At 46.8% G+C, this 21,759-nt stretch overlaps 3 protein-coding genes across 4 annotated transcripts in view; 1 reads left to right on the forward strand and 2 right to left on the reverse strand.

The window, feature by feature from the left end:
• Window positions 1-8,846, forward strand: part of LOC134036775 (endothelial zinc finger protein induced by tumor necrosis factor alpha-like) — a 30,613-nt gene extending 21,767 nt beyond the window's left edge. For both annotated transcript variants that reach the window (XM_062481864.1, XM_062481856.1), the window contains exon 2: window positions 7,275-8,846. In XM_062481864.1, coding sequence (XP_062337848.1) covers window positions 7,386-7,907 — 522 coding nt within the window. In that variant the 5' untranslated portion in view covers window positions 7,275-7,385 and the 3' untranslated portion in view covers window positions 7,908-8,846. The remainder of the gene's footprint in view (window positions 1-7,274) is intronic.
• Window positions 8,847-9,457: 611 nt separating this feature from the next.
• ccndx (cyclin Dx) lies at window positions 9,458-11,231 on the reverse strand. The gene is made up of 4 exons (XM_062481474.1): window positions 10,998-11,231; window positions 10,675-10,890; window positions 10,135-10,443; window positions 9,458-9,607 (listed from the first exon to the last, which is right to left on the reverse strand). The coding sequence occupies exons 1-4, from the start codon at window positions 11,229-11,231 to the stop codon at window positions 9,458-9,460; spliced, it is 909 nt and encodes a 302-aa protein (XP_062337458.1).
• A 3,292-nt stretch (window positions 11,232-14,523) lies between these two features.
• On the reverse strand, window positions 14,524-21,720 carry tbc1d17 (TBC1 domain family, member 17). Its single transcript, XM_062480567.1, has 17 exons — window positions 21,587-21,720; window positions 20,931-21,026; window positions 20,534-20,611; window positions 19,927-20,041; window positions 19,613-19,796; window positions 19,190-19,301; window positions 18,893-19,063; window positions 18,633-18,758; window positions 18,345-18,448; window positions 18,012-18,106; window positions 17,802-17,918; window positions 17,492-17,592; window positions 17,086-17,185; window positions 16,617-16,714; window positions 16,258-16,374; window positions 15,846-15,932; window positions 14,524-15,542 (listed from the first exon to the last, which is right to left on the reverse strand). The coding sequence occupies exons 1-17, from the start codon at window positions 21,620-21,622 to the stop codon at window positions 15,357-15,359; spliced, it is 1,923 nt and encodes a 640-aa protein (XP_062336551.1). The 5' UTR covers window positions 21,623-21,720; the 3' UTR covers window positions 14,524-15,356.
• Window positions 21,721-21,759: the final 39 nt, after the last annotated feature.

A 21,759-nucleotide genomic window follows, 5' to 3' on the forward strand; every position in this document is an offset into this window, starting at 1 on the left:
GGGGGTATTCGTCGTAGCTCGCTAAGCGGTTTAGCGAGCTAATTTTCAGGCTAAGATAAAAAACGCCCCTCTTTTTGGTTCGTGGAAGCAACTTTCGATAAATCACCATAGTAACATATCAATTAGCACTAACCTGCTCCAGAGCAGGCTAACGTAAGTGTAGCTGGATAAGCTTGCCACACCCCCAGAAAATAACATGGCAGCTCCCTTTTTGAGAGACCCAGTTGACCAAGGAGCTATATTTTAGTTCGATTAGCTTTCCATACCAATAGAGTTCTTCGCGATTGCCAAGATCCTTTATTTCACACGGATCCTTTATTTCTTGTTTGAGCGATATCGATTCAGCCGACATGGACTCATTTATTTGAAAGACCTTCTCGGGCCGTACATTGCAAATATCACACGCCGCAGCAAGCTTTATGCTTTATTATGAGCTTATGCTGCTGTATGTGAATATGTAACGCTATGTTTTACGAAATGTCTTGTCTTATCTGTTGTGCCTGTGCTTTTTATATGTTTCACTGTGGGAGAGTGGGAAACGTCATATCGATTCCTTTTTATGTCTTGACATGTGAAGAAATTGAAAATAAAGCTACTACTTGACACTAACTGTGCTTCAGACTGCATAGCCTTGAGGTTTTTTGCGTCAGGTAGGCTATAGGCTACATTTTTATACAGTATAGGCGATGCAGAAAACATTGGCAAAGCCGCAGCATGCGTTGCTGTAAGAAAAGTGTACTTGGCGCTTAACCAGCTGATGAATCAATTCATCATATTCCCTGGCCATGTCCCAGTCAATGACATCAAAGAGGGATTTACACATATGCCTACATGCATATACACATATATAGTACATGATATAAGCGCAGTAGCCTACATATATCCTCATAATTGTCTATGAATTCGTATCAATTAGATACTCTTTGGCCTTGTTTTTATCTAGCCTACTTATTCTGAAAGAGTTGAGATCATTATTTTCGCTAGCAAGATCTCATTCGATTATTAATTTCCATTAAGCCTACTGCCAGCAGGCACAATTAAAGAAATGTGATCTGATTGATTGGGGCAATGAGGCACTTAAGATGAGCCTATACATTTCCCCAAAACTTTCGCATTTAGCTTATCGGCAATTTTTTCCCAAGCTGCTTGTCTTGCTCTGGCAGCGGTGGCGGTGTTTGACTTAGCCATGATAATATGCTTATTGTCTAGAGACTCATTATAATAGTTTGCTCGGATGGCGAGAATAGCCTATCACCGCTCTCTCTTTCATCTTTTCCGCCATCATACCGTTAGAAAATCACGGTTTTGGTGATCGACCTTTCCTGCCTTTTGAAGTAGGACGTGCACGTGCAATTTCCCTGATAAGTTGATTGAAATTAACCACATGATTTGGATGCGGATCAGCCGTTGACGAACCGATATTTGCTGTTCTCACTCATCTCGCTAATGTTAACGGGCTAAAGGGACAATTGATTAACCCTTGTGTTATCTTCGGGTCATTCTGACCCATCAGTCATTGTGACCCACCGTCGTATTGCAACAACTTTACCGCATACAAAAACAAAGTGAAGCATTTTCTTTTAACCGTTGGGCTGTCTCAGACCCCCCACATTGCAAAGGTTAAAAGAAAATTATTTGTATTTGTTTTTGTATTGGGTAAAATTGGGTTAACACAACGATGGTTCGTTATGAACCTTTGGGTCATGTGACCCGAAGGCAGCACGAGGGTTAACTTAGCTTCAACCCTTACGACGAACGGGGTCCTGTTCAGCTGCTGTATGTTTGTCTGTTCGATGAGGCTTGTTTGGGGTGGGGGTAAAAAGTGACGTCAAAAATAAGCGACGGTGTCTGTTTACCTCCCTAGTTTTCTTACCACGTTGTGAATCAAGCTAGAGGTATGTACACTGAACTGTGGTGCTTTACATTGTATATATCTATGCATGCCCCCCTTATGGCTCCACTTGTACAGCCAATCAGAGTGCAGTCTGGGGATGCTCGCGCTGATGGTACCCAGTGGCGGGAATAGCAGATCAGTGGACTGACGATACAGATATGGTGTTGACTTTCAGTTTAAGGATTTGAGTGAGAGTGTTGGAATTGTGTGCGTTCAGATACCTGTAAGTATTTATAATGCTCATTTGTTATGTTTAGTTATGCTGTTATCGGTCTGTGCTTGTTAGACACGCCATTGAAGTTTTATAATCGCGGGTGTATATTCAATTGATGCCGGTGTCGCGGTTACATTATAAATCCGGACGTAATCTTTGTTAGCTAACTAGTGACGTTTAACGATTACATGTGCTGTTTAGCAGCTAGAATATGATAGACTACGTGAATAATGTAGGAAGTAGTGTCACTTCAGTAATGTTAGAACTTAATGTGAGAATATTGCTATTATTAATGTTAGGTTGTCACTAGCCTTATTGTGAGATGCCTATTAGTATGATTGCTAAGTATCTCTGTTGTATTCTGTTTCTTTGCAGAACCACACACACACACACAAGCAAATATAACCTAATACGCTCTCTCCAGTCCTCTCAACTTTATGATAAACCTCAACTTTGGATTGTACATGTCTCAGGCATTTTAATCAGATGCACCACAGTGGCTTCTAAGAATTTCTTACCAGAGAACATAGCTAGTCTCCATAACACTACACATATTATTCTGTCATTTTATCTAAACATTTTTAGATAAACTTTTGAAAAGGTTCACTATTTTTAATTTCATGAAATGTGACTGAGGAGGACGACTGCGTATTAGGGTCATTGTAGGTAAAACTACGTTTGATAAGTTCATCCATTTCTTAGAATCAGCTTTATTCGCCAAGTAAGTTTACACAAACAAATTTACTGTGCCAGGGAGGTGAATTCGATTCCTCCTCTTCCTCCCCCGAGGAGCTCCACTGATGCAGGTTTATCTCTAATCAAACCGTGAAACGATTTTGTCCGTGCGCTCAACTACAATTAACTAGACTCAATTATCCAGGGATAGATTTGTGTATCAGAATAAAATAAAATATAGCTGCAAGCAGCGATGTGGGTTCCTCCGCAAAATGGCAAAATATTATAAACATGTACACTATCGAAGATCGAGAGTTGGAAAACAAGAGAGCAAAACTACTTCATGTTTGGCCAACAACAGGCTGAATGGGGATTTGAACTCATGAGCATAAGGTTACAAAGCAGTCTCTCTATCCTCTCTGCTACACACCAACTGTTAAGATATAGAACTGTTTCTTTGAATAGAAAGGGCATTATTATTAAGGGAGTATTAGTATTAGCTTTGGTCAACATTGGGACAAAGGTTAAGAAACAGTTGACATTTCAAGGTGAAATTGCATGAAATTGTGCATGGTATTTCAGAATGATGTCATCCTGTTTAGCTAAACAGATAATCAAAATTATGACAGGCCAAAAGATAATGGCTGGATTCCAACCTACTACCTTATACTTTACAGATCACCATCCCAGCCCATTGAGCTATTCTCAGTGTTGAATATTATCATGTTCAGTTACTGTATAAAAAAGTAAGCTGTTTCTCCTGTGGTAAGCGTTGTTAGATTCAGCCAACGTTGAAACTGCTCTAATTCAATCATTTTCACATAACAAGGTGAAATTGTTTGTGGTACTTCAGAATGATGTCATCCTGTTGAACTGAACAGATAATCAAAATTATGACAGGCCAAAAGACTATGGCTGGATTCCAATCTACGACCTTATACTTTACAGGTCACCATCCCAGCCCATTGAGATATTCTCAGTGCTGAATATTGTCATGTTCAGTTACTGTATAAAAAAATAAGCTGTTTCTCCTGTGGTAAGCATTGTAAGATTCGTCCAAAGTTGAAACTGCTTGTACATTTCCTATAAAAACGGGACAACGGAATGACTGGGTTGCTGCTGTAAAGAATAACTTACTCATAGTTTTTTTTAAAAGGTTGTTAGGAGTGCCATAACTTGTCAAATTTCAAATCATGCCTAGCATCAGTGGGGATGTGTCCTGGCTCAGGTTACTGAAATGAATTTGTGCAACAGGCAAGGGATCCACCTGAACAATTAATTTACTTCATTAGAGATAACCATTAGAGTTATCTCTACCATGCGTAGACTACAAGTAGCTAGCTACTGTGGTGAACCTGGCTTGTTTTGCAGTGGTTTACACAGTCTCGCTAAACAGATGATCGGAGTGTTGTGATGGGCTCAAATAAACACGCATTGCTATGTTTTACAACCGGAGGATTTATCGGGAGACTAGAAACCGTTTTGTCAGAATAAAAAATTAAAAACTATGCCTCTGACTGGTATTGAACCTTGATTACCAGCACAACATCTCAGCCAATTGAGCCATTCCCAGGCATGGAATACACAAAGTTCAATAACTGGATAATTAAAAAAAGCTGTTTCTCCAATGGCAAGCATTGTCAGATTTGGTCCAAGTTCAAACAGCTGTAATTCAGTCATATTTTGACATATCAAGGTGAAACTTTGCATGGTACTTCAGAGGCATGTCACCTTAAAGCTTATTAGGTTTGAACCATCCTTCAAAAATACATTTGATTTAGTGACACAAACATATTGAGGCAATGTGGACATTTACATAAATACACCCATTTCAGCCATTTTGTACTTGATTCAATTGCCTTAAGTAACGTTTTTAAATATGTCAATGATACATATCTGTACCAAATTTCAAGTCAATTTCACCTTTGGTTCAAGAGAAGAGGAATTTTGAAGGTTTTCCCAAATTATCACAGTACAGGAAAATCCATCATGGCGGACCTTATGGGTCCTTGAGGCTTTTTTGTTCCTCATGAAAAATGAGGCATGCACACCAAGTTTCAGAAGAATTGGAGCAATGGGGTGGAAATGCCATCACTTTGAAAATCGGACTTTTGGGCGTGGCCTGTGGCGCCCCCTATGGTCCGATGTGGCCCATATTTGGTGTAGGGGTACCCACTTGGATGTAGTATCAATGTGCCAAATTAGAAAATTTATGACCAGGGACTTTTTGAGATATTGGGGCGCAAGGAGAAGAAAAATAATAATAAATATAGCTGCAAGCAGCGATGCGGGTTCCTCCGCAAAATGGCTAAATATTATAAACATGTACACTGTAGAAGATCGAGACTTGGACAACATGAGAGCAAAACTACTTCATGTTTGGCCAACGACAATAGGCTGAATGGGGATTTGAACTCATGAGCATAAGGTTACAAGTCAGTCTCTCTACCCTCTCTGCTACACAGCAACTGTTGAGATTTTATGAATAGAAAGGGTAGAGTATTAGCTTTTTATAGGATATTGAAACTCTTCTTGAGTTGATCTCTTTCCAGAATCTCAGTCAATGCACAATTAACAATAGTGACGTGGGCAACGGGGCTAGGCAGAGCTCACGTTGCTAGGGTTAGGGTCAGCTGCTTGCGAGAATAGCTTGTGATAGTACAGCAGCCGACTCTCTGGTCCCATTAAACTACACAACATGCACAATCAGGGTGACCAACAAGATTATATTAACTAACAAACAATAACATTACAAACATCTAACTGAATGAACACAACAACTGAAATCCCTCGCACGGCTGTTGTAACCAAACTATTTTCCACAAGTCTTTGCGTTTTTTGACATGCCGCACTGCATGCTGGGTACACAAGGGTGCTGACGTTGATTATCTATCTGTGCTCCGACTGCGTGATATGAGTATTAGCTTTGGTCAGCTTTGGGACAAAGGTTAAGAAACGGTTGACATGTCAAGGTAAAATTGCAGTTTCGCAGGGTATTTCAGAATGATGTCATCCTGTTTAACTAAACAGATAATCAAAATTATGACATTCCCAAAGGCAGTGGCTGGATTCAAACCTGTGACCTTGCACTTTGCAGGACACCGTTTCAATCCACTGAGCTACCGTCAAGGCTGAGAACATGTGGTAAGTTACTGTATATAACAAAGAAGCCGTTTCTCCTGTAGCACACATTGTTCGATTCAGCCAAAATTTAAACAGCTGTAATTCAATGATCTTTTGACATATCAAGGTAAAATTGCGCATGGTACTTCAGAACGATGTCATCCTGTTTAACTAAACAGGTATTCAAATGTAAGGCAATTTAGCCAGCCAATTTAGCCAGCCAATTGAGCTCCTCAGCCAATTGAGCCATTCCCAGACATGGATGACACAAAGTTCAGCAACTGGATAATAAAAAAAGCAGTTTCTCCAATGGCAAGCATTGTCAGATTTGGTCCAAGTTCAAACAGCTGTAATTCAGTCATATTTTGACATATCAAGGTGAAACTTTGCATGATACTTCAGGGGCATGTCACCTTAAAGCCTATTAGGTTTGAACCATCCTTCAAAATACATTTGATTTAGTGACACAAACATATTGAGGCAATGTGGACATTTACATAAATACACCCATTTCAGCCATTTTGTACTTGATTCAATTGCCTTAAGTAACGTTTTTAAATACGTCAATGATACATATCTGTACCAAATTTCAAGTCAATTTCACCTTTGGTTCAAGAGAAGAGGAATTTTGAAGGTTTTCCCAAATTATCACAGTACAGGAAAATCCATCATGGCGGACCTTATGGGTCCTTGAGGCTTTTTTGTTCCTCATGAAAAATGAGGCATGCACACCAAGTTTCAGAAGAATCGGAGCAATGGGGTGGAAATGCCATCACTTTGAAAATAGGACTTTTGGGCGTGGCCTGTGGCGCCCCCTATGGTCCGATGTGGCCCATATTTGGTGTGGGGGTACCCACTTGGATGTAGTATCAATGTGCCAAATTAGAAAATTTATGACCAGGGACTTTTTGAGATATTGGGGCGCAAGGAGAAGAAAAATAATAATAAGAATACCAACAATAACAATAGGTTCCCTCCTACCGGAGGAACCTAATAAGAATACCAACAATAACAATAGGTTCCCTCCTACCGGAGGAACCTAATGATAGGAAGGTTAAGATCAAGTGTTAAATGTTTTTCAATATTTCAGCCAAATGATCCCATATAAAATGATATGAGCTTCTGCTTCAATATTAAGGATCCGATATGAAATATGAGCTTCTGCTTCTATATAAATGATCCAATATGAAATTATATCAGCTTCTGCTTCTATACTGTATAAATGATCCCATATGAAATGATCTGAGCTTCTGCTTGCTTCTGTTTTGCTTCTGCTTTGCTTTACACCAATTGTAACTTGCTTCAAACTTGAATGAAAAAACGTATAATTACCTTTAAATATATGTGTCTGCTGTTTTCTTCTTCCAGAGAACAGCAGAGAGACTACAGAGAGACTCAACCAGAGAGAAACAAGCTTCCAGAGACTAGACACCAGACAGGACCCAGAGAGACCAGACAGAGAACAAAGAGACCTGAGTTATGGAGACACATCAGTGTGACACCTGTGGGAAGAGCCTTTCCTCATCCAGTAACCTCAAGCAGCACATGATGATCCACACAGGAGAGAAGCCCTACAGCTGTGACCTCTGTGGGAAAACCTTTAGCCGGGCAGATACTCTCACTCTTCACAGCAGGACCCACACTGGAGAGAAGCCCTACAGCTTTGACCTCTGTGGTCAAACCTTTAGCCATGCTGGCAATTTAAGATCTCACTGCAAGACCCACACTGGAGAGAAGCCCTACAGCTGTGACCTCTGTGATACAATCTTTAGCCAGGCTAGTATTCTCAGCCTTCACTGCAAGATCCACACTGGGGAGAAGCCCTACAGCTGTGACCTCTGTGGGAAAACCTTTGGCCAGGTTGGCCATTTCACAGTTCACCGAAGAACCCACACTGGAGAGAAGCCCTACAGCTGCCCACACTGTGACTATTCATGTAAAAGAAATGACCATCTGAAGAGTCACCTGCGTATCCACAATAAAAACAAACCAAAGCAGTGATGTCTAGGGCCAAGCTGTCCCAGCAGTCACCACCTGAGAGAACTTCTGTATGACCCACAGCTGGAAGAACTACTGGCCTGCACCTACTGGGACAACACATGCAGTAACACCAGATCTACAGTCCAACATGACAGCACATGCAGTAACACCAGATATACAGTCCAACATGACAGCACATGCAGTAACACCAGATCTACAGTCCAACATGACAGCACATGCAGTAACACCAGATCTACAGTCCAACATGACAGCACATGCAGTAACACCAGATCTACAATCCAACATGACAGCACATGCAGTAACACCAGATCTACAATCCAACATGACAGCACATGCAGTAACACCAGATCTACAGTCCAACATGACAGCACATGCAGTAACACCAGATCTACAATCCAACATGACAGCACATGCAGTAACACCAGATCTACAGTCCAACATGACAGCACATGCAGTAACACCAGATCTACAGTCCAACATGACAGCACATGCAGTAACACCAGATCTACAGTCCAACATGACAGTACACACACATTATTTTTTTATTGTTGTTTACTACATTGTAGTGCTGATAGTTTCATGATGCTTTGAGTGTTTTCATTGATTTGCATCGTTCCTTATAATCGCTTTGTTGTCGCTTTTTACTGTTGCATTGCTAGTCATATGTTGATAACTAAGGGTCAAGATGTGGTTGGATAGGTTCTTGTGCTTAAAGGGAATTGTGAAGCATTGTTCTGTGGATTCTTGATCTCATGAGAACTTCTCCTCAGCTCTGGCTTGTCCTTCTCATTCTCCTTGCTCAACTCTTACTCTCTCTCTGATTTACAATAATCAAGGTAGAGTTGGTAAGATTTAAAACCTTTATATTGTAACATGTTTGCCTTGTAATTTATTTCATTCATTTAAAATGTTATTAAATGTATATTTCATTTAACCATACTTTGACCATTCTTGCTCTGATTTAACCCATAGAGTTAAATAACTGTAATTTCCATTGGTATTGACATAATCGTTTCTGAGGCATTTAAGTAGGCAGGGATTTTTCTGCTTTGCATATAGATTTGTGGTACAAGCTAACAAATAGACTTGGATGGTCTGGTAGGAGATGAGGCTTATATACCTGCTGTTTTAGACACTTCTTCTTGTAGAAATTCTTTTACACATGTAGAGTGAATATCTTTAATTATTTTGAAAAATAGATTTGTATATAACTCTTAAATTGATGCCTTGTCACACAAACACATAAATAATAATGAATTTAAATAATTTAACACAGTGTAATTGCACATCATAAATTAATCAATAAATAGCATGAAACACATTGCAAAAATATCAAATCAGAATTGTAAAAAGATAATAAATATGGCAATTACAACAAGAAATATCGATGATAAATAAAGAAAAATTAAATAACAATAAAGTCATTTAAAAACATCAAAAAGTCGTACAGCTACATTGAGGTCACAATTGTGAATTTACATCAGTCTGACTGATGAACTCAAGTACATTTTGGTTGATCTGCACATCAACTGCTACATGTATTTCAATGTTTAAAAATCGACCTCTCTCATATCAGTTGGAGTGCCTGCTCTCTCATCTTCCATCTCTCCCTCCTTCTCCTCTCTGTTGCTCTGAGGTCCGCTTCCCAGGCGCTGTGTGAGGGCAGCGTCTATCAGCTCACTGTAACACTGCAGAACCACCTGCGGTGGAAAACAAGATTCAGGGTTGAATTCAAAACTCATGACTGTACAACACACACACAAAGATAAACAGCATCTACCAACTCTAACCATCATGCTGAGACTGTTCCCAACTCTAACCATCATGCTGAGACTGTTCCCAGCTCTAACCATCATGCTGAGACTGTTCCCAGCTCAGTCACCTCATCCATCTCACCATCTCAACCTGCTTCAAATCGCATGCACCAAATCCACCAACACAAGTTTCTAGTTGAGCCGGTCCTGTACTGATGCAGCACACACAGGCACAAGCTGAGGCTCAGTGCTTCAAACCACCATCTATTATTCAGTCGCTTCGTTCCGAACAGAATCTGTATTTTTTTAAACGTTTCTGGTTTTACGTTCCACCTAAACATTATCGTTCCCAAACCGGTTAGAAACACTTAAAATACCCACTTACTAACATAATAATATAAGGTTTCATTCGATCCTAGTGAAATGTTGCTAGTTTGTGGTTTTCTCTCCTGGAAGCGGTTCAGAGGACTCACCTCGTCAGCCTGGCAGAGCCGTGCCAGCGTGGAGTGAGCTGTCCGCTCCGCTCCCCGGTGACCCAGCCCCCGGAGGGCGGAGTCTAGAGCAGCGGCAGCCAGCAGGGATGGAGGGGCTCCCAGGAAACGGGAGTCGCACACACACATGGCAACCAGGGTGTCACCGTGGCGACGCAGCGTGGAGACCAACGCCCCGGTGTCTCCTTCCGTCCTCCGCTCGAAAGCGGGGAGGAAGTGAGGCATGAAGTCCTGAGGGGTGACGGCTGCCGTGTCCCAGCGGAGGGTCCCCAGAACCACTCGCTCCATCTCCTGACGGTGGGTAGAGACACACAGGCTTCATCATGGCTGTTTTCCACAGGAGAAGGATCCACATCAAAACATGGAAACAAGCCGGGCGGAAACTGGGAGCTGGACCCCTGGGGTCCGTACCCATGGCCACCAGGGTGTCACCGTGGCGACCCTGGGGTACGTACACATGGCCACCAGGGTGTCACCGTGGTGAGCCCTGGGGTCCGTACACATGGCTAGCGTCCGACTCACCCGCAGGCTGGACGGCAGGAAGCTGTGGTCCGCCGCGGCGCAGAGGGCGTCGGCGCTGACGTTGTGGCTCTCCGTGAGTTTGGAGGCGATGAGGACGCAGGCGGCAGCCAGGCAGTAGGGAGACACGGGCAGCGACAGGGTGGCTGAGAGATAGCGGTCCAGCAGAGAGACACACAGGGGGAAGACCGCCTCGTCCAGGCTGCAGTCGCAGCACACCTGCCAAGGAGAGTCACAGGGTTTGAAAGCGGCCATGACAGGATATGACACGACCAGGGAAACTGAAATATAAAGACAGGTGAGACAGATACAGGGAAGGTTTCTACCTCCATGGCCCACTTGGCAAGCTCCTCTCTGCGCTGGGGGTCTCTCTGAACGAGGGCGATGTAGAGGGGGGAAGGCAGGTACCTCTCCTCCAGCTGGAGCAGTCTCTGGACGACACGCTGCCCAGACACGCTGGGGTCCCAGTGGGCTCGGAGCGTGGCCTCCCCCCTGGCCGAGTCCTGCTCCTGGGCCTGGCTCTGGCCCTCCTCCTCCTCGCACCACAGAGACACAGACATACTTCACACACGGCCTCCCAGAGGTGGGAGTGCTTCTCCCTGCTGCTCAGAGAGACGGAGAGAGGCCCAGCTGTGACAGGCCTGGTTACAGGAGGAGAGACCCGGCTGTGACAGGCCTGGTTACAGGAGGAGAGACCCGGCTGTGACAGGCCTGGTTACAGGAGGAGAGACCCGGCTGTGGCAGGCCTGGTTACAGGAGGAGAGACCCGGCTGTGACAGGCCTGGTTACAGGAGGAGAGACCCGGCTGTGGCAGGCCTGGTTACAGGATGAGAGACCCGGCTGTGACAGGCCTGGTTACAGGAGGAGAGAAGTGGGATCAGTGGAATCTGCAGCTACTCCAGACCTCGGTGGTGTCCTGGTGCTCCTCCTCACTCCTCACTCTTCAGGACTGTGGGGACTCTGTGGAGCTCTGGTGGTGAATTTCACCCTGCACTTCTACCCCCTGGGGTTTTATACCCGTCATGCAGGGAGAGGGGCGGGGAGGGCGGGACGGGGGAGGACTGAAAGAGAGAGGGGAGGTGACATAGTGAGTGACAGAGAATAATAAAAGCACAACAATGCTGTCTGTGCAACAATGGCATCAACAGGTGGAGAGAGGCAGAATGAGAAGGGGAGAGAGAGGGCAGGGGAGATGAGGGGGGATAGGAGGGGGGAGGGGAGGAGGGGGAGGGGAGGGAGCAGACAAGAGAGGGAGTGGCCCTCAGGGACCGAGCAACAGCTTGTCGTCGCAGTGAAAAGAAGTGGAGAACGAGAGGAGGAGAGAAAAGGTCATCTCCAAACTCTGACAATGGGAATGGCGAAGAAAGGAGAAGATAGTTTGTTGACAACCGAAGAGGGAGAAGGAGGAGTGGACAGAACGTATCAGATGTGACCCACAGTCACATCTCCAACATGTGACCCACAGTCACGTCTCCAACATTAGAACCACACGTTTACCACAAGATTGCCCTAGAAATCCTTAAGGCCTTGGAGTTTAGAGCAAAATAACAACCTTGTAGAATCTACTTCCTAAATGTGGCCTCTGTTCCACCAGGAACATACTAATCCTGAACAATTTTATCAATAAAAAAAAAAAATATATATAAGTATATATACATATCTACCTATATATGTATGTATCCATCTATCTCTATATATATTAAATCTATTCATATATTTCTATATATATATATATATAGATAGATATACATAGATATTTTCAATTACTGTAACTTTTTACAAACTTTGGCACGAAGCACCACTTTTGCACCTTGTATTCTCAGAGGAATCTCATTGTCAAAGCAACCTGTGGCCTGCCTGGGGCAGTCTGCTGTTTGCCCCCACCCCTGCCTGGGGCAGTCTGCTGTTTAAAGAGCAGCCGCTCCACAGGGAGGACAGCAGACAACAGACACAGGCAGGTCAATGAGCCGGATTGTCTCCCTTTACAAATCAGTGTCAGACATCAGCTCCCTGCCTTCTGCCTGCTGCCATCCTCTCTCTGTCTCGCCCTCTCCTTACACACAGACACACACACACTCCGTTTACACATTCATGGGGCAGACACACAGTTGCTTCTCAGGGAGTCCTCTGCTGGTCACAATGGGGTCACACTCAGTAGAGGAGAACACAGATTGTATTTGACACAGTCATTACAGGTGGCTTCTCACACATGTCATGGTTGAACACGGACTCATGTTTCAGTCACTCGTGGCCTGGTCAGAGATCAAATGAACACTGACACGTTCTCCGTACGGACTTCTGTTCTAAACAGGGGAGTCAGATGGCTGAGCAGTTAGGGACTCGGGCTATTAATCAGAAAGTTGCTGGTTCGATTCCCGGCCGTGCAAAATGACGTGTCCTTGGGCAAGGCACTTACTTACTGTAAGTCGCTCTGGATAAGAGCGGCTGCTAAATGACTAAGGCCCAGTTTCCCAGACATGGATTAAGCCTAGTCCTAAAGTAAGAGACAAATTCAATGAAGATCTCCAGATTTTTAGTCTAGGACTAGGCTTAATCCATGTCTGGGAAGCTGGGCCTAAATGTAAATGTAAACAAACTGCTGGAAGACAAGGTGAGTCATACTGTGAGTCACCTTCCCCACATCCACCCTGCTGCGGTCCAGATTACAGATCCTCAATGACCACTGCTCCAGTCTTGTGTTTTGAGATTTAGATGATTACAGGGGTACCAATCCAGCACAGGGGTCTTTAACTGTTCCTGGAGAGCTACCTGCCTGTAGGTCTTTGCTCCACCCACACCTTTTCTGACCTGATTCAACACTAGTTATCTGATCAACCAGCTCATTATTAGAAAAGATCTAGATTAGATTTGGTGTTGATTAGTGGAGTGATCTCTCCAGGAACAGGGCAGGAGGCTGTAGTCTGTGTTAGCTGAGAGAGCCCCTCTTGAACGCTACACAATCACAAGAGAGATTATCACCCTCCAACACTGAGATTACCACCCTCCAACACTGGGATCATTCTGGAATTAGAGAGAAGACATGCGGCTTAAAGCTGTTGAGAGAGCCGTCAACATAAAACAGTGATTTGAGCCTCAGTAAAAACAGATTGAGTCTGAATGAGAGAGAGTAGTCTCTGGGTGTCAGGCGAGGTCAGGGCAGGAGGGAGAGAGGGAGAGAGGCGTGGCAATGAGGAACGGATTGACAGATCGCCCGCCTGTTTAAGTGCCCTGCTAAATTCATCCGTGGCAGCTGTATTCAAAGCGGTTGTGAGCGAGGAGAGGTACTCAGGGAGCAGAGAAAGAACAGCCATGAAGGGGAGGGTCGTCCAGCCCCTCATTTTCCAGCTCATTTCCCCAAACCGAGGAGAACAGAGAAGCCTTTCTCTGTCACACACACACTAACCTGCTGGCAGCCCCGGGGGAGGGAGGTGAAAACAATCACTCTGCCGACACACTTTGACAACAGAGAAACGTAACGTGTTAAAGCATCACAGATTTGAACAGGGTTAACCCTTGTGCTGCCTTCGGGTCACATGACCCAAAGGTTCATAACGAACCATCGTTGTGTTTACCCAATTTTACCCAATACAAAAACAAATAAAAATAATTTTCTTTTAACCTTCGCAATGTGGGGGGTCTGAGACAGCCCAACGGTTAAAAGAAAATGCTTCACTTTGTTTTTGTATGCGGTAAAGTTGTCGCAATACGACGGTGGGTCACAATGACTGATGGGTCAGAACGACCCGAAGATAACACAAGGGTTAAGTTGCGTCTTGTCTAGGATGGTGTGTGTGAAGTGTGTGTGAGGTTGTGACAGCTGGCAGGAGAGGCCGACAGGACCAGATGGATATGTACTGTTTTACACCTTTATTTGGGAACGTTCTGTCGTTTACGCAGACAGATTTAGAAGGTGAAAATATTGCAATAACATAATTCCGGTAGTTAAAAACATAAAACATTACATGACTTATTATTAACACTCTATAAGGCATGCAGGGGGCTGGAATGACATCATACTGTACAGGATTATTGACTGTCAGTGAGATTACACTTCACATTCATTCTTGGAGAAAGAGAGAGGAATGGAAAGAGAGAGGAAGGAGAATGGAGAGAGAGAGTAAGGAGGATGGAGAGAGGAAGGAGGAAGGAGAGAGAGGAAGGAGGATGGAGAGAGAGGGAGGATAAGGCAGAGAAGCTGGTGAGCATCTAAGGACAGCAGTGGCAGACTGATGCAATCAAGAGAGAAACGAGATATCAAAATAACGAGTCAGACAGGCCCGAGTCAGACAGGCCCGAGTCAGACAGGCCCGAGTCAGACAGGCCCGAGTCAGACAGGCCCGAGTCAGACAGGCCCGAGTCAGACAGGGGACAAACGGACACAAGCCTAAACAGGGGAGACAGTATCTTCTCTCTATCCTCAGCACATATAAAGACAACGCACTGGTGTTTACATATCTTGGCTAAATTACATTCATAAACAGTACAAGTTAAAACCGCCTCCTCTCAAACGCAGTAATGCCTCCTTTCAGCCATGTCAGTTTGCATTATTCATAGTCCAAAGCACAGTACAGAATAGTCAGTTTTCACACCAAGTCCTTCAGTATACTGCAGCACGTCTGCATGCCTATATAAACACATCGCATCATTCCTTTATCTCGTCGTGTCAATCCTCCACTCTGTCAGGTTCAGGGGTAGGTAGGGGGCGGGCGCACAGTTGCGCCGCCGCTACGTGATTGGCTGGCTGCGGACGTTCCTGGCTGTGATTGGCAGAGAAGGTGCTGTGTCTCGGTGGGGTCGGAGTCCGGGCTGGGTTCCTCAGAGCTGGAGGGAACGTACAGACCCAGGACCTGCTTCACTTTCCCTGGCAGCTCCTGCACACACACACACACACACACACACACACACACACACACACAGGTCAGCTTAGATCTTTACTCATACTATCTATCGCAGGGTATGTAGACGGAGACATATGGGCAACTATTGCAGGGTATTATATAATTGCAGTCTATATATATAGAGGAAATATATAGAGAAAGATGGCAGTAAATTGATCGAGAAATATCGAGAAATGTTGCAGCGGGTGTATTAAGAATGCTGAGTAGACAGTGGAGAGAATGTTACTATGGTGATGTTGTGGAGAGAGGGTTGCTATGGTGATGTTGGTGTCCAACCTTGCAGCTGCTTAGCTGGAGGTAGATGGCCTCTGATCCTGTCAGCACCGCCTGTAGGTCCAGCCTCATGTTCAGCTCATTGATGTGCTGAAAACAAACACACACACAGTTTGTTTATCTATCCTAGTGGGGACCGTGGGGTCCATTAAAAATTGTGTTATCTCTCACCACTAACCCCTAACTCTATCCATAACCCTTCAATTGTCATTCTGACCCAGAAACCCTAGGGCCCCTCTGCTGGGGCCCTAGGGCCCCTCTGCTGGGGTACTAGTTATGGTGCCAAGCAAAGGGGCCCCACAAGGTCATGTTTTTCACATTTCACTATACACACACACACACACACAGTCACTGAACAAACACGCACACACAGAAACGACAGACAAGTGTCGAAGCCCGACACGAAAATCCAAACCTTCAGAATAGTGTTGAAGTCGTGGTCCGACCCGATCAGCTCCCCCCGCTGGGACTCCAGGATGGAACAGGCCATGAGCAGGTGGAAGTTCTCACAGGGCAGGCGGGTCCACATCACCTGTGGCAGAGCAGGGCATCTTCACCCACAGCACCACCGGGGGGGACTGGATGTGTGTCCGTGTACGTGGATGGTTTTATGTGTCGTCTTTAAATGTGCTTTAGAAATATATTGATTGCTTGATGACTACAGTTCCTCTCCCTGTGTGGTCATTACTGGACCACCAGGGGGCAGTAATGGTGTGGTAGTGACGGTAATGATGCTACCTGGTACATAAATGTGATGTGTAAATGTGTCCTCACCTCCCAGAGTGTCAGGATGTCCTCGAAGGAGAACTCTCTCTTGAACCAGATCAGTAACCAGCGGAAACAGAAACACAGAGACCCACTGTCCTGAGAGTCTGGGGAGAGAGGGAGGGGGAAGAGAGAGAGAGGGAGGCGGGGAGGGAGGGAAGGGCAGAGGGGGGAGAGAGAGGGAGGGGGAGGGAAGGGCAGAGAGAGGGAGGGAGGGGGCAGGGCAGAGAGAGGGAGGGGGAGAGAGGGAGGGGGCAGGGCAGAGAGAGGGAGGGGGAGAGAGGGAGGGGGCAGGGCAGAGAGAGGGGGGGAGAGAGGGAGGGGGCAGGGCAGAGAGAGGGGGGGAGAGAGAGGGAGGGGGAGGGAAGGGAGAGGATGATGTTGACGAGGATGAAGCACAATTGGAGACAACATGGTGTGTTTGTGTGTACGTGTGTGTGAGTGTGTGTGTTGGTACGTGTGTTTGTGTGGTAGTCACCCAGGTAGTCGCAGAGCTCCGGGTCCAGGGCACGGAGCAGGAGGCTCAGCTGCAGGAGCTGTTGCTTCATGGCCTCCTGGGACTCCTCAAAGTTCTGGTGCTGAGACACACACACAGACACACACACACACACACACCTCAGTACAAGCCCAGGAGGAGAGAGGAGAGGAGGAGAGAGGAGAGAGGAGAGAGGAGAGGAGAGGAGGAGAGAGGAGAGAGGAGAGAGGAGAGGAGGAGAGAGGAGAGAGGAGAGGAGGAGAGAGGAGAGAGGAGAGAGGAGAGAGGAGAGGAGGAGAGGAGGAGAGAGGAGAGGAGGAGAGAGAAGAGGAGGAGAGAGGAGAGGAGGAGAGAGGAGAGAGGAGAGGAGGAAAGAGAAGAGGAGGAGAGAGGAGGAGGCTCTTCTCACCACAAGCTCCATGAAGCCGGTCAGACACCAGAAGGACTCCACCTCGTTCTGGGTCACAAACAGGATGGGAGCCAGCAGGTCACTCATGCCCTGAACATAGCCTGGAGACCCAGGACCAGAGGAGAGGAGGAGGGAGGGAGAAGAGAGGAGAGAGAGGAGAGGGGAGGGAGAGAGAGAGGAGGAGGGTAGAGGAGAGAGAGAGAGAGGAAGAGAGTCTGATTACTATTTAATTGCATTCAGCAATGATTGCGTGGAACCAAAACCCCACAACAAGCCGTGTGTGTGTGCAGAGACGTGTCCAGAGGCTCACCCAGGTCAAAGTTGAACATGCAGTAGGTCATCAGCACGTCGTGCAGCAGGACCAGGCCAGGGTTGTCGTTCCCAGAGAAGAAGGTGTTCTGTCTGTCCGTCCTGTTCACGTCTCTCTCTGCCCCGGCCAATCACACACACAGATCAGTACGTTCAGCAGCAGAGCACCAATCAGGCGTCAGTGTGTCTGAGACTTGACAGTGGTACTGACCTATCAGACTGCGGTATCCCCGGAGGAGGGAGTTTCTCATCTCCTGCTCCTCGCTGACGGACTTCCACTGAACCTTCATCCTGAAGTACTCATCCCTGGGGGGAATGAGAGAGAGAGAGTGGGTCTTTTTATATAAATATTTGGCCATTTTCATGGTTTATTTGACAGCGAAAGTGAAGTGTGACAGGAAAATCGAGAGAGAGAGGGGAAGACATTCAGCAAAAATCCCAGGCCGGGCAGGCCTGTTAAAGTAAGACCATGTGGTACTCGCTCTAGGAGAGAGACTCCGCAGTGACTACAGTTTCCACACACAGACATGCCAGAGAGACCTACGTCTTCTTCCTCAGGATGTCTTCTCGCTCCAGGGCCGTGCTGTTCCACGGGTAGAACCCCAACAGGAACTTCCACACCTCCTTCCTCAGGGAGGGAAGGATACCCTGGAGGGAGAGAGGGAGGAGGAGAGGAGAGGGAGGAAGAGGGAGGAGGAGAGAGGGAGGAGGAGAGGGAGAGGAGGAGGAGGAGAGGGAGAGGAGGAGGAGGAGAGGGGGATGAGGAGGAAGAGAGGAGTTAAGAGCACAACTCGTCCGGCAGACAGAAGAGAGAGCAGGATTTGATCCTTACCCCTCTGAACACCAGATCCTTGATACTCTGTGGGTCCTGTACGCGTCCATCAGAGTCCAGGAACTCCTCCCACTTATCCAGGGGACGACCTCTCCTGACCTCCGGTCTGGGGCCCAGCTCCGCCCCCTGGTGGCAGAGACAAGCACAAACATCAGCTTCGCTTCAACCTCCATGTTTCCACACCCCAAAACAACGTTCCAAAACACAGTCCCTCTGTCTAATCAGCCAGTACACACTCTGCTTGTCCTCTCGTCTCTTACACAGGTGATGAGCTCAAAGCCCGGCTCGTCGTCCGTGGACGGGTGCCCGTGGGGGTCCTGGGGGTCACGAGGGTGGAGGGGCCCCCCGGGAGGCCGGAGGGCTCCCCGGAAGAAGTTGGTCACCTTGGAGAAGCCCCCAAAGGTGGTGGCGTAAGGGTCCTGGATGAACCTCTGTAAACACAGCCAGGCAGGACGGTTACACACTCACACGCCTGCCCACCGCCCTTCTGCTCCACCAGTACAGACTCACACGCCTGCCCACCGCCCAGGTGCTCCGCCAGGTGAACGAGCGCTTACCGAGACCAGGTCGGCGCCGCCGTCGTCGAACAGCTGCAGCTCGTCGAAGGACTGGGACAGCGCCCCGGAGTCGTGGGGATAGGCCAGGTAGAGCCGCCCGTCCACCGGGGAGCTGACCACCACAGACACACAAACTGTGTCAGCAGAGGGATCAAACAGCAGGAGACAGAAGGTTCCAGTCATGTGAGCCTGTGTGTGTGTGTGTGTGTGTGTGTGTCTGTGTGGGTGGTGATCAGCTGTTTTACAGTCATAACAGGCCTTTGACACATCTGTTACAGTGAGCGTAGTAGTATCATAGACCAAGTAGACAAGCATCAAGGCTGTTTCAAGAAAATAGCACCAAGATCCATCAGGGCCTTTGTTACAAGCTGAGGAACTGGGAGGGGGGGGGGGGGGGGCCAGGGGGTGGTGTCTGGTACTTACGGGGACAGGATGATGTAGCGCTGCAGGGCCCTCAGCAGGTCCCTGGTGCCCCCCCTGTGGAAGTGCAGCGGGGGCAGTGGGTGGCCCCCCCTGCTGGTCAGCACCAGGAAGTTGCGTCCCAGGGAGAAGCGAGCCCTGCGCAGGGAGTACAGCTCCGACAGGGGCAGGGAGAAGGACCACTGGCCTGGGGACCCACGCACACAGACCACACCCTGGGGTCACTGTCACACTCACCGCATGCTGGGCTCACACAGACTCTGGTAGCCACGGCAACAGAGAGAACCAGGAGCGCGGCCGGGGCCGACGGGCTGTACCTGTCTCTCTGACGGGGCCGACGGGCTCCCGGTCTCTCTTCACGGTGCTGATCACGGCCCAGTCCGGCTCGTAGCCGGGGTCGAAGTTAGTGTCCTCCTGTCCTCCCTCCCCATCCTAGTACGGCAACAACACCAGGGAGTCATGACAACACCAGGGAGTCATGACAACACCAGGGAGTCATGACAACATCAGGGAGTCACAAGTCAGAAAGGAATCACAAGTCACCCATGAACCTTCCGTTTGGTTTAGAAAGCATGTATTAATGCTAGAGTAAGTTCAGTTCAGTTATTTGATTTCCCGAGGGCGGTTTGGTTGCAGCGTTACAAGTATATAACATACACAGCCACTCCATACAGCCTACACATGCACATAAAACATAAGACCTGTCTAAAGACATTTTATTTATTCCTACTAACATTACCAAGTATTTTACAGCTTCATAGCTGAGGGGATAAATTCATATCTAAACCGATTTGTTTTGCTCACAGGAGTTCTAAAACCAATATCAGAGGAGAGAATGTGAAATTTCAAGTGCACGGAGTGGGAATGATCCTGCATTTACAGTGTCCTCTGCTGTGGTCAAACTAAATATTCTGTCTCCCGCACCTTTTTGGTGTAGAAGACGGCCGGAGCACTTCGGCCCTGATCCTCTAGGGGGCTCCACTCCAACGCTGGCTCTCCCCCCTGCAACACAACCATCACCTCGTTAGGCAGCACCCAACAGAGACCGCCGGTCAGGAATGAAACACAACCAGGGGACTCAAACCCTCCGAAGTTACATTTACATTTAGTCATTTAGCAGAGGCTCTTATCCAGAGCAACTTGTACAGGGACATTCTCCCCGAGGCAAGTAGGGTGAAGTGCCTTGCCCAAGGACACAACATAATTTTGCACGGTCGGGAATCGAACCGGCAACCTTCTGATTGGTAGCCCGATTCCCTCACCGCTCAGCCACCTGACCCCAGAAGAAACAAGCCGGGTGGACTCTGCATCCTGAACTCACTCGTTCCACGATCCTGATGAAGCCGGGGAGGGTGGTGTCTTGGTTGCTTCTGGTAGCGTTGGTGTGGAGGTACACACCCTCCTTCTCAAACACCAGCTTAGGACAGAGAGAGTCCCCCACTAATGACTTATTTCCAGTTCAACAAGATTCCAGCAGTGAATATCTAACTATTTTAGGAAATGGGTAGGGTTAGCCCTAACCCTAAACTTGGAAGCAACATGATTTAAGCTCTAAATATCTCAATGGCTTATTTGGCGTCAAGACAAAATAGAATAGAAAGGTCTGACTCACGCACATGACATTTGGTCTTGACTGAGCACTGCCAAAGTTTAAAGCTAGGCAGCTGGTTTAACTACCTGAACAGCTTTAGACTCAGACACGTTGATTTAATCAAATACCGTATAACAATGACAAGTTTATGACTACTTACGCTGAAGTTATATGTAACGTACTATACTATCTGACTGTATGCCTTTGCTAGCTACTACTACTGTAGCTAACTGTTGTAACTGCGTCAAACCAGACGACTTTGACTGTCAAGTGAGTCACAAAAGGTGACAATCACGTTTCTAGGTAGCAATATACACTAAAATATCTGCGTACCTTGATGTCAAACCCTGTGTTCAATTTGAGTACATATAATAGTTTTAGTTTACCTTGGGACTGTCCGCCTTCGCTTCCATTCTTATCATCTGTTTCTCGTTTTGTTTTCCAAAACAAATCTTAGCTACGTCAGACTTCCGCCTTACATTACGTCAGTCAAGTATATCAACCAATCAGAGATAGACGGTGGTTCGGCCCGGAACCTCTGACGTCCGGGCGCGAGAGT

Source organism: Osmerus eperlanus, chromosome 2 (assembly GCF_963692335.1).
Source record: "Osmerus eperlanus chromosome 2, fOsmEpe2.1, whole genome shotgun sequence".
Classification (NCBI taxonomy): domain Eukaryota; kingdom Metazoa; phylum Chordata; class Actinopteri; order Osmeriformes; family Osmeridae; genus Osmerus; species Osmerus eperlanus.